At 42.7% G+C, this 12,270-nt stretch overlaps 1 protein-coding gene across 6 annotated transcripts in view; it reads left to right on the top strand.

Annotated features, from left to right (window-relative positions):
• LOC115174948 (sentrin-specific protease 6) overlaps nucleotides 1–11,993 on the top strand; it is a 33,442-nt gene extending 21,449 nt beyond the window's left edge. For all 6 annotated transcript variants that reach the window (XM_029733998.1, XM_029734003.1, XM_029733999.1 and 3 more), the window contains 13 exons: nucleotides 28–61; nucleotides 252–443; nucleotides 656–840; nucleotides 1,123–1,265; nucleotides 1,499–1,615; nucleotides 1,812–1,934; nucleotides 2,220–2,312; nucleotides 4,933–5,273; nucleotides 5,438–5,529; nucleotides 8,372–8,460; nucleotides 8,619–8,687; nucleotides 8,799–8,949; nucleotides 10,877–11,993. In XM_029733998.1, the coding sequence (XP_029589858.1) occupies nucleotides 28–61; nucleotides 252–443; nucleotides 656–840; nucleotides 1,123–1,265; nucleotides 1,499–1,615; nucleotides 1,812–1,934; nucleotides 2,220–2,312; nucleotides 4,933–5,273; nucleotides 5,438–5,529; nucleotides 8,372–8,460; nucleotides 8,619–8,687; nucleotides 8,799–8,949; nucleotides 10,877–11,104 (1,857 nt within the window). In that variant the 3' untranslated portion in view covers nucleotides 11,105–11,993. The remainder of the gene's footprint in view (nucleotides 1–27; nucleotides 62–251; nucleotides 444–655; nucleotides 841–1,122; nucleotides 1,266–1,498; nucleotides 1,616–1,811; nucleotides 1,935–2,219; nucleotides 2,313–4,932; nucleotides 5,274–5,437; nucleotides 5,530–8,371; nucleotides 8,461–8,618; nucleotides 8,688–8,798; nucleotides 8,950–10,876) is intronic.
• The last annotated feature ends 277 nt before the right edge of the window (nucleotides 11,994–12,270 follow it).

Below are 12,270 nucleotides of genomic sequence, written 5' to 3'. Positions count from 1 at the left end.
TCATTCAACCATCTCTTTGTCTTTCAGTTTACGGTCAATCACATTCATCTTGAAACTGAAGGTAGGAGACAACAAGAATGTCAGATGTCCTATAAATGTTTTCCACTGCTCTCAAAGGACAACCTATTGTAGATGGACTAGACAGTGTTGTACAGTGTGTAGGGTTGCAAAATTACAATACAGTTCCTAAATAAGTTGCTGGAATTTATCAAACTTAACAGTATGTGACATAATAGTGCTTTGTGTCCCAGGTCCTGAGGCGGATGCTCTGGAGAAGGTGTGTCTGCGTGCGTCGGAGCTCATAAGCTGTGAGTGGTGCAGCGTGAGGAAGCTGCCCGTCCTCTTCTTCCAGACCAGCCCCGAGGAATGTGTGCGGCTCCGCACCCAGCTCAAGATGACCCGAGACAAGGGAGGCCTGTGCTGGTACGACTGCGCTGGCAACGGTAAGGACTGCAGACGCTACATAGTGATGTCAATTGAACTGTGGAGATCCCATGCCAGTTGCAACAGCAGTAGTCTGTACATAGCTGGATGAACAGAAACCTGTGTTTGGAGAAGCCTTTCTGTGACATGTCATTTTGTGCTAAATAAAGCAAGTCTGTTTCCTCACCTTCAACAAAATGTCAAGTCTTGTTGCTTTCCGTTCTGTCCTCAGACTCCGATGAGAAGTACATCGTGTTGATCTTTGAGAACGGGCTGTCGTTGCACCAGCAGATGGTTCTAGAGGAGATTCTACAAGAGATCGGCCGAGCCAACAGCCTAAATGAGTTCCCCACCAAATTGTCGTTTGATGAAGCTAACATCAGATTGGTCAACTACAACAAAGCAACTAAAGAAAAGGTGGGCCTGCTTATTCCCTGTTTCCGGGAATCTTCCAACTGGGATTTCTGGAGAACTTGGGAATTTTGGAAATGTTGTTGGAATTTATCAAACCTAACAGTATGTGACGTAATAGGGCTGTGTGTCCCAGGTCCTGAAGATTAGCATCTTAGATCCTTTTGAGACTAGCTACCAAAATATATGTTGCTGGTTTTGCTTTTCTTAGACATCAGATTTTCAATAAATAGTTTATTTTGAACAATCCCTTGACAAATATATTTTGGTTAAATCCCTTTCTTGTAGGTAAACAACAGCACTAAAACCAACACACCGGCTCCAATGGTGCAAACGCGCATGGCTACGCGACAGCAGAACAGCGCGTTCTTTGATGATGAAGACGATGACATGGCTGAGCTCCAACCCACCTTCACTGGACCAATCATAAAGTACAAGGGTTATCTATCTCCTAGTCCTGGGTCATGTTCATTAGGCACCAAACAGAAGAAAATTGACTGAAACAGGGAGGGACTATCTGAAACCTGTCCAATAAGAAACACTTGTTTTCTGTTGCAAACGATTTTGCTTCGTTGTACCCTAATGAATACAACCCTGTCATCTTAAGAACAATTCTGTGTTTGTTTGTTCCTGATGGTTTAATCATTGGATGGTTGTGTTGTAGGTTGATGGTGTACCCACCTCCTCCAGCCAAGGGGGGCATATCGGTGACTAACGAAGACCTTCACTGCCTTAATGATGGAGAATTCCTAAACGACGTCATCATAGACTTTTATTTAAAGTTGGTGTAATTTGCTTTCCATTGTCTTATTTTCCTTTGTAAATTTTACGTTGTCTATTTTCCATTGTCTTTAAAGTCACATTCTCTGTTGGATATTCTATAGAAACAGTGATTGCTTTTGTTGCATATAAGGGACATTGACCAACCTCACAGGGACTGTGGATGACTGTTTTCTGTGCATCTTCCCTTTACTTAGATATTTAGTTTTGGAGAAGTTGAAAAAAGAAGACTCACAAAGGAGTCACGTGTTTAGCTCTTTCTTTTACAAGAGACTCAACCAGAAAGAGAGAAGAAACCTCCCAGACACCACGAACCTACCGTGAGTCTCCTCTTCTCTGCCCAGTGATATAAGGGGCAACACATTTCACACAGAATTGAGTTATGACAGGACAGAAGCTGAAGTGCCGGAGTCTGGTTTACTGATTGCTCTGCCGACTCCGGACCACACAAATCCGCTGGCTACTGCGTTTCGATGCCCGCCTCGGCCCTTCCTCTCGGTCTCACTCAGTCTTCCTCTACATTTCGACAATGACTATTATTGTCCATAAAACAAAATACCAACGACTTAACCAGCAAAGAAACATGTTTTTTTTTTTTTTATCAGGATGCAGAAGAGGAAGCACAACAGGGTGAAGACATGGACCAGACATGTAGACCTGTTCCAAAAGGACTTCATCTTTGTTCCCATCAATGAGTCGTAAGTTACTGTCTCTCTAAATATCACTGTCTGCTTCCCAAATGGCACCCTACTCCCTATATAGTGCACACATTTTTATATAGTGCACCACTTCACAAAAGTAGTGCGCTTTATAGGGCTCTGGTTAAAATACGTTTACTATTTAGGATGCACAATCTATCCACATGGAATTTCATTCAAGTCTCAAAGGGATACTTTGGGATTTTGGCAATGAAGTCATGGATACCATTTTTATGTCTCTGCATCCAGTATGGGGGAAGTTGGAGGTAGTTTCACAAGCCAATGATAACTACATTGCATTCGGAAAGTATTCAGACCCCTTGACTTTCCACATTTTGTTACGTTACAGCCTTATTCTAAAATTGATTTAAAAAATGTATCTACACACAATACCGCATAATGACGAAGCGAAAATAGGTTTTTAGAAATGTTTGCAAATGTATAAAAAAACAACAACAGATTGGGATAAACGGATATCAAGGTTTATCTGGAACAGCAAGAGACCAAGAGTTAGATATACAACATTACAATTACCAAACAACTCTGGGGGTATGGCCTTACCAAACCTAAAAGATTATTATGTTTCAGCCCAATTGAGACCTCTGTGTTGGTGCAATACGAATTCAAATGGAAAGACATCGAGACTACTTTGACAGAGATACCCATACAGTCAGTTTTGGGAAATAAAGACATGGTAATAGAAATATACTATAGACAAAATCAGTGGATTGACATTGTAAAAGAAATACACCACATAGAGCATATGACCTTTGCTTTAAGAACTCAAGACGAGAGAGGTCTGGAATACTGGGAAAAATGGGTTTCGTACTTGAAAATGGTCTAATTCAAAGATGTCAATGTAACTAATGTGATGTTCACTGTAACTGCCAGATCTTTTTTGTTGTTCTTTTACTTTACTTTATTTGTACTTTCTTTGTGCTCCTCAATAAAAACACATATTTAAAAAATAAAAGATACGTAAATAAGGTAAGTGTTCAGACCCTTTGCTATGAGACTCGACATTGAGCTCAGGTGCATCCTGTTTCCATTGATCATCCTTGAGATGTTTCTACAACTTGGAGTGCACCTGTGGTAAATTCAACTGATTGGACATGTTTTGGAAAGGCACACACCTGTCTATATAAGGTCCCACAGTTGACAGTGCATGTCAGAGCAACAACCAAGCCATGAGGTTGAGGGAATTGTCCGTAGAGCGCCGAGACAGGATTGTGTCAAGGCACAGATCTGGGGAAGGGTACCAGAATATTTCTGGAGCATTGAAGATCCCCAAGAACACAGTGGCCTCCATCATTCTTAAATGGAAGAAGTTTGGAACCACCAAGACTCTTCCTTGAGCTGGATGCACAGCCAAACTGAGCAATCGTGGGAGAAGGACATTGGTCAGGGGGGTGACCAAGAACCTGATGGTCACTCTGATAGAGCTCCAGAGTTCCTCTGTGGAGATGGGAGAACCTTCCAGAAGGACAACGATCTCTGCAGCACTCTACCAATCAGGCCTTTTATGGTAGAGTGGCCAGACGGAAGCCACTCTTCAGTAAAAGGCACATGACAGCTCGCTTGGAGTTTGCCGAAAAGGCACCTAAAGGACTTTCAGACTATGAGAAACAAGATTCTCTGGTCTGATGAAACCAAGATTGAACTCTTTGGCCTGAATGCCAAGCGTCACATCTGGAGGAAACCTTGCACCATTCCTACGGTGAGGCGTGCTGGTGGCAGCATCATGCTGTGGGGATCTTTAAGCTCCAGGGACTAGGAGACTAGTCAGGATCGAGGCAAAGATGAATAGAGCAAAGTACACAGAGATCCTTAATGAAAACCTGCTCCAGAGCGCTCAGTGGCTTCGGGACAAGTCTGTGAATGTCCTTGAGTGGCCCAGCCAGAGCCCAGACTTGAACCCGATCGAACATCTCTGCAGAGACCTGAAAATCTCTGTGCAGCGACGCTCCCATTCAGCCTGACAGAGCTTGAGAGGATCTGCAGAGAAGAATGGGAGAAACTCCCCAAATACAGGTGTGCCAAGCTTGTAGTGTCATACCCAAGAAGACTGAAGGCTGTAGTCGCTGCCAAAGGTGCTTCAACAAAGTACTGAGTAAAGGGTCTGAATACTTATGTAAATGTGGTATTTCATTATTTATTTTTGTATACATTTGCAAACGTTTCTAAAAAAAACTTTTTATTTAGTCATTATGGGGTATTATGTGTAGATTGATGAGGGGGGAAAAACAATTTTAATCCATTTTAGAATAAGGCTGTAACGTTTCAAAATGTGAACAAAGTCAATAGGTCTGAATACTTTCCGAATGCACTGTAGTGTTAGTGCAATGACGGAAGTCTATGGTATCTTCTAGCATGCTAGCAACTCCCTTCAATCTGCACAGGGAGATATAGAAATAGTATCCACGAGTTAATCTGACACTGGGGAAGTAGATAAATGGCTTCATTGCCAAAATCCTGACGTATCCCTTTAAGCATTTACGTGAAGTGCAGTGATGAAGGCAAACACATTTGTTATTTTGTATCAGTATAAGATACAATGTAAGACACAGATGGTAAACCTAATTCTCTTTCTTAACCAAACCCATTGCTCTCTCTGTTTCAGAGCCCACTGGTACTTGGCAGTGATCTGCTTCCCAGGGATGCAGGGCCCTCAGTTTGAGCCCAACCCTTTGTGCCAGGCCCCAGGGCTAGCACAGACACAGTCAGCCCCCCAGGGCAGGCCTCCTGACCACTGCCGGCCACTCTCCCCAGAGCCAGACTACTGTGAGCCCTTGGCCCCCTCAGAGAAGCTGTCCCTCAGTGCAACAGAGGCCTCCTCGGAAGGACACTCCCACAGCAAGCAGCCAAAGGGAGCATCCACCTGTCCCAATGGGGGCCAAGTGCCTCCCAAGACTTCTTTAGACAGGGTGAATGGGCTGGTCAATGCTCAGCCACAGTACACAGGTGAGCCACAGACAATGTCTCTACTTGGAAGTAGCATTTCATTGCACTGTGTACAATACACTGTATCCTGTGCATATAGCAAATATACTTTGATGTCTTAGAAGCTGTGTGGAAATTGATGGATGAAGAGTCAGTTCTCACTGGCTTTTAATCATGTTTTGCAGATGGCTTGCACAGAATCAGTTTGTGTTACAGATCAGGTAGTGGCAATGGTGACGACACAGATACCTTTTCTGATGACCAAAGCTCCTGTCAGGTAATGGGGGATTTTGCTATTCTGTTGGTGACATTTTGTATTTATTATGGATCCCCAGTAGTTCCTGCCAAGGCAGCAGCTACTCTTCCTGGGGTCCAGCAAAATGAAGTCAGTTTATACAATTTCAAAAATATTACAACCCATTCACAGATTTCAGAACACACTGTGCCCACGGTTTTAAATAAAATGTTACTGCTTGCATCAGTTTCTTGAAGTGGTATAGAGTTCCATGTAGTCATGACTCTATGTAGTACTGTGTGCCTCCCATAGTCTGTTCTGGACTTGGGGACTTTGAAGAGATGTCTTGTGGGGTGTGCATGGTGTCCGAGATGTACGCCTGTATTTCACACAGACAGCTTGGTGCATTCAACATGTTGACACCTCTCATAAATACAAGTATTGATGAAGTCAATCTCTCTTCCACTTTGAGCCAGGAGAGATTGACATACATATTATTAATATTAGCTCTCTGTGTACGTCCAAGGACCAGCCGTGCTGCCCTGTTCTGAGCCAATTGCAATTTTCCTGAGTCCTTTTTTGTGGCACCTGACCACACGACTGAACAGTAGTCCAGGTGCGACAAAACTAGGGCCTGTAGGACCTGCCTTGATGATAGTGCTGTTAAGAAGGTAGTGCAGCGCTTTATTATGGACTTACTTCTCCCCATCTTAGCTACTGTTGTATCAATACGTTTTGACCATGACAGTTTACAATCCAGGGTAACTCCAAGCAGTTTAGTCACCTCAACGTGCTCAATTTCCACATTATTTATTACAATATTTAGTTTGAGGTTTAGTGAAAGATTTGTCCCAAATACAATGCTTACATATATTTTTTTATATTTAGGACTAACTTATTCCTTGCCACCCACTCTGAAACTAACTGCAGCTCTTTGTTAGGGGGTTGCAGTCATTTCAGTTGCTGTAGTAGCTGACATGTACAGTGTGGAGTCATCCACATACATTGACACGCTGGCTTTACTCAATGCCAGTGGCATGTCATTAGTAAAAATTGAAAAAAGTAAGGGGCCTAGACAGCTGCTTTGGAGAATTCCGGATTATGTTGGAGAGGCTTCCATTTAAAGAACTCCCTCTGTGTTTTGTTAGACAGGTAACTCTTTATCCACAATATACAGTTGAAGTCGGAAGTTTACATACACCTTAGCCAAATACATTTCTCAGTTTTTCACAATTTCTGACATTTAATCCTAGTAAAAATTCCCTGTTTTAGGTCAGTTAGGATAACCACTTTATTTTAAGAATGTGAAATGTCAGAATAATAGTAGAAAGAATGATTTATTTCCGCTTTTATTTCTTTCATCACAGTCCCAGTGGGTCAGAAGTTTACATATACTCAATTAGTATTTGGTAGCATTGCCTTTAAATTGTTTAACTTCGGTCAAACGTTTTGGGTAGCCTTCCACAAGCTTCCCACAATAAGTTGGGGGAATTTTGACCGATTCATCCTGACAGAGCTGATGTACCTGAGTCAGGTTTGTAGGCCTCCTTGCTTGCACACACTTTTTCAGTTCTGCCCACAACTTTTCTATAGGATTGAGATCAGGCCTTTGATGGCCACTCCAATATCTTGACTTTGTTGTCCTTAAGCCATTTTGCCACAACTTTGGAAGTATGCTTTGGATCATTGTCCATTTGGAAGACCCATTTGCAACAAAGCTTTAACTTCCTGACTGATGTCTTGATGTTGCTTCAATATATCCACATAATTTTCCTGCCTCATGATGCCATCTATTTTGTGAAGTGCACCAGTCCCACCTGCAGCAAAAAGTACGATCTTTGTTCCCTTGTGCAGTTGCAAACTGTAGTCTGGCTTTTTTATGGCGGTTTTGGAGCAGTGGCTTCTTCCTTGCTGAGCGGCCTTTCAGGTTATGTCGATATAGGACTCGTTTTACTGTGGATATAGATACTCCAGCATCTTCACAAGGTCCTTTGCTGTTGTTCTGGGATTGATTTGCACTTTTTGCACCAAGGTACATTCGTCTCTAGGAGACAGAACGCGTCTCCTTCCTGAGCAGTATGACATCTGCGTGGGTCCATGGTGTTCATACTTGCGTACTATTGTTTGTATAGATGAACGTGGTACCTTCAGGCATTTGGAGATTGCTCCCAAAGATAAACAAGACTTGTGGAGGTCTACAATTTTTGGCTGATTTTCTTTTGATTTTCCCATGATGTCAAGCAAAGAGGCACTGAGTTTGAAGGTAGGCCTTGAAGTACATCCACAGGTACACCTCCAATTGACTCAAATGATGTCACTTAGCCTATCAGAAGCTTCTAAAGCCATGACATTTTCTGGAATTTTCCAAGCTGTTTAAAAGGCACGGTCAACTTAGTGTATCCAAACTTCGGACCCACTGGAATTGTGATTAAGTGAAATAATCTGTCTGTAAACAATTGTTAAAAGAATTACTTGTGTCATGCACAAAGTAGATGTCCTAACCGACTTGCCAAAACTATAGTTTAACAAGAAATTTGTGGAGTGGTTGAAAAACAAGTTTTAATTACATTTAGGTTGGAATATGTAAACTTCCGACTTCAACTGTATCAGGGGGTGTTAAGCCATAACACATACGTATTTCCAGCAGCAGACTGATCGATAATGTCAATAGCCGCACTGAAGTCTAACAAAACAGCACCCACAATCTTTTTATCAATTTCTCTCAGCCAATCAGTCATTTGTGTAAGTGCTGTGCTTGTTGAACGTCCTTCCCTATAAGCATGTGGAAAGTTTGTCAATTTGTTTACTGTAAAATAAAATCTGATTTGCAGATTAAGTTAAATGAATGTTGTGTAACTTTGTTTCGTTTTTTTTTTTTGTCTAGGATGAGTGCAGTGAGGACGGTGCACTTGCTGAAGACTTGGAACCCCCTGAGAGCTTAGAGTGGATGTCAAAACACACCATCTGTAAACAGTGAGTAGGAGAGGATGTTTGTTCTAGCATTCTTATGCCAGTAGAGGATGCTATTGCTCTCCTTCTGACACCTTTGTGGATAGTGTAATTTGAGGTGAATGGCCATGAATATTTACAATGTTTTAGGCATTTTCTAAGGGATTTGTTTGTTTTCTCAGGCCTTGTATTCTCATCATGGACTCGTTACGTGGCCCTCCGAGATCTTCTGTAATTAAAACATTACGAGAGTAAGTCAATACTTTAATACTGTTCTGAATATTGTAGATTTAGTTTGCCTAATTAGCACACAAAAGCAAACCTTCCCAAGCCATATATTTTTTGTGTGTGTGTAACTGCAGGTACCTGGAGGTGGAGTGGGAGGTGAGGAAAGGAAGTCGGAGGAGTTTTGGGAGGGACCAGACAAAGGGTTCTAGCCCACATGTGCCTCAGCAGGACAACTTCAGCGACTGTGGAGTCTACATTCTGCAGTATGTGGAGAGCTTCTTCGAGGTGAGAGTATAATCTGAAGTGACACAACCAGTGTACACACACACACCAATACAGTGTATACTGCAATTGAGACACCTGGAGCCATACAATGGGATGGAGGCCATTAACACAGTGTTGCTGTGTTTTGGTTGTCATTTTAAATTGCTAATGTTTTCAGAATGTATTTAGTGACGCAATTACTTGTAGCAGACTCACCTTACCATTGATCCTGGTAGGATAAATAGTTGTACAGTGCATTTGGAAAGTATTCAGACCCCTTGACTTTTTCCACATTGTTATGTTAGACTTATTCTAAAATGGATTACATTTGGGTTTTTTCCCCCTCAAATCAACACAATAACCCATAATGACAAAGCAAAAACAGTTTATTATTTTAGCAAATATATTACAAATAAAAAAAACCTTTACTCAGACATTGAAGCACTTTTGGCAGCAGTTACAGCCTCGAGTCTTCTTGGGTATGACGCTACAAGCTTGGCACACCTGTATTTGGGGAGTTTCTCCCATTCTTCTCTGCAGATCCTCTCAAGCTCTGTCATGTTGGATGGGGAGTGTCGCTGCAAAGCAATTTTCAGGTCTCCAGAGATGTTCGATCAGGTTCAAGTCCGGGCACTGGCTGGGCCACTAAAGGACATTCAGAGACTTGTCCCGAAGCCACTTCTGCATTGTGTGCTTAGGATCATTGTCCTGCTGGAAGGTTAACCTTCGTCCCAGTCTGAGATCCTGAGCGTTCTGGAGCAGGTTTTCATCAAGGATCTCTGTGTACTTTGCTCTATTCATCTTTCCCTCGATCCTGACTTGCCTCCCAGTCCCTGCTGCTGAAAAACATCCCCACAGCATGATGCTGCCACCACCATGTTTCACTGTAGGGATGGTGCCAGGTTTCTTCCAGATGTGACGCTTGGCATTCAGGCCAAATAGTTCAATCTTGGTTTCATCAGATCAGAGAATCTTGTTTCTCATGGTCTGAGAGTCCTTTAGGGGTCTTGGCAAACTCCAAACAGGCTCTCATGTGCCTTTTACTGAGGAGAAGCTTCCATCTGGCCACTTCCATAAAGGCCTGATTGGTGGAGTGCTGCATAGATGGTTGTCCTTCTGGAACGTTCTCCCATCTCCACAGTGGAACTCTGGAGCTCCGTCAAAGTGACCATTGGGTTCTTGGTCACCTCCCTGACCAAGGCTCTTCTCCCCTGATTGCTCAGTTTGGCTGTGCATCCAGCTCTAGGAATAGTCTTGGTGGTTCCAAACTTCTTCCATTTAAGAATGATGGAGGCCACTGTGTTCTTGGGGACCTTCAATTCTGCAGAAATGTTTTTGTACCTTTCTTCAGATCTGTGCCTTGACACAATCCTGTCTTGGAGCTCTACGGACAATTCCTTCGACCTTCTGGCTTGGTTTTTGCTCTGACATGCACTGTCAACTTTGGGACCTTATATAGACAGGTGTGTGCCTTTCCATATCATGTCCAATCAGTTGAATTTACCACAGGTGCACTCCAAGTTGTAGAAACATCTCATGGATGATCAATGGAAACAGGATGCACCTGAGACTCGAAATTGAGCTCATCGCAAACGGTCTGAATTCTTATGGTATGTTTTTTTATTTGTAATACATTATCAAACATTTCTAAAAACCTGTTTTCGCTTTGTCATTATGGAGTATTGTGTGTAGATCGATCGGACTAATTTAAAAAAAGGCTGTAACGTAACTAAATGTGGAAAAAGGGAAGGGGTCTGAATACTTTTCGAATGCACTGTATATTGAATTTAACTGAATTACCTGCAGTGGTTGTTAATCAATTGAGCAATTGCCCAAACCAGGGCTTTAGACTTAATTTGGAAGCTTCATTTCAACCTTGCACCACTATGAAAATAGGACTTCGGACTGAATCCAAAATAATTATGATTTTTTTGGGCCCCTCATTCAGAATCCACTTACCAGCTTTCATCTCCCGGTGAACCTAGAGGAATGGTTCCCGCAGCAACGGATGAAGACAAAACGCGAAGAGATCAAGGAGCTCATCTTAAATATCCAAGCCCAACAGGAGATGGAGGCGGGCCAGGGCTCAGCCAAAGGCTCTCCTGGAGAACAAGAGGTGGGAGAAGAGGATACAGGGGAAGGTGTAGAGATTCAGAACCTGCATGTCAGCCCCTGAGGTGCACTGTCTAGTCCGATACTGCTACCTACCTACCTCTTTTACTTTGACATGATGGTCCTATCTATCGGGTGGGTCTCCCGCTGCCTGGCCAAGCCTTGGAGGTCTGCCTGCCTGCTGCCGGGGCCAAGCCTGGATGGAGGTCTGCCTGCCTGCTGCCGGGGCCAAGCATGGATGGAGGTATGCCTGCCTGCTGCCTGGGCCAAGCCTGAATGGGGATCTGGAGGTATGCCTGCCAGCTGCCGGGGCCAAGCCTGGATGGAGGTCTGCCTGCCTGCTGCCGGGGTCAAGCCTGGTTGTACACTGCTGGATTACTCTCCATCTCCATTATTTCTTAACTGCCAAATTCCTTCCATTGACAACAAAACAAAACATTTTAAATTTGTATTGAATAAAACATGTATATATTCTGGAAGTTTTTTTGCTGCCTTTGTAATTGACTGTTTTTGATGCCGTGCTCTACATGAAGATCATCATCCATAGGTTAGTTATGTTTTCTTCATAAATGTTATTTTTCGGTAGGATCTGTGCAGAATATACTGTTGTGCTGCTCTCGCATTGTGTTTATGCTTTCGACTGAGACTGAACTTGCGGTTATTTGTAATTTATATCCATACCTCTCATAAATGGGGCGGCAGGTTAGAGTGTTGGACTAGTAACCGAAAGGTTGCAAGATCGAATCCCTGAGCTGACAAGGTAAAAATCTGTCGTTCTGTCCCTGAACAAGGCAGTTAACCCACTGTTCCTAGGCCGTCATTGAAAATAAGAATTTGTTCTTAACTGACTTGCCTAGTTAAATAAAGGTAAAATTAATTGTTTAGCCAGTGCTTGTTAAATCTCTACTGCCAGAGGGGATGGATCTTGAGCATTAAACACAGATACGAGCACATCACTTGCCTTAGTTTTTATAACATACTGTATGTCAGTGTTTTTCCTCTGCATAAAACATTCTGAGTTGGGTGCACCTTTTCCCTAGTAAAATATTTGACAGTTACTGTTATAGAATTCATGAGATGTCATCCCAGGTTCAATATGTCTTGTTATAGTAATGCATTTGTGCCTAGTTGCTTCGTCTGGTCACCTGGGGTGGATGAGATGTAAAGTAGGTCCTCCAGAGAGCTGCCTGTTCTCCATTGTTAGATCATAATAGCAGTTATTTGTTCAAT

Source organism: Salmo trutta, chromosome 35, assembly GCF_901001165.1.
Source record: "Salmo trutta chromosome 35, fSalTru1.1, whole genome shotgun sequence".
Lineage (NCBI taxonomy): Eukaryota > Metazoa > Chordata > Actinopteri > Salmoniformes > Salmonidae > Salmo > Salmo trutta.
The sequence above is the reverse complement of the archived record's forward strand: the minus strand, read 5'-3'. Positions and strand labels throughout refer to the sequence as shown.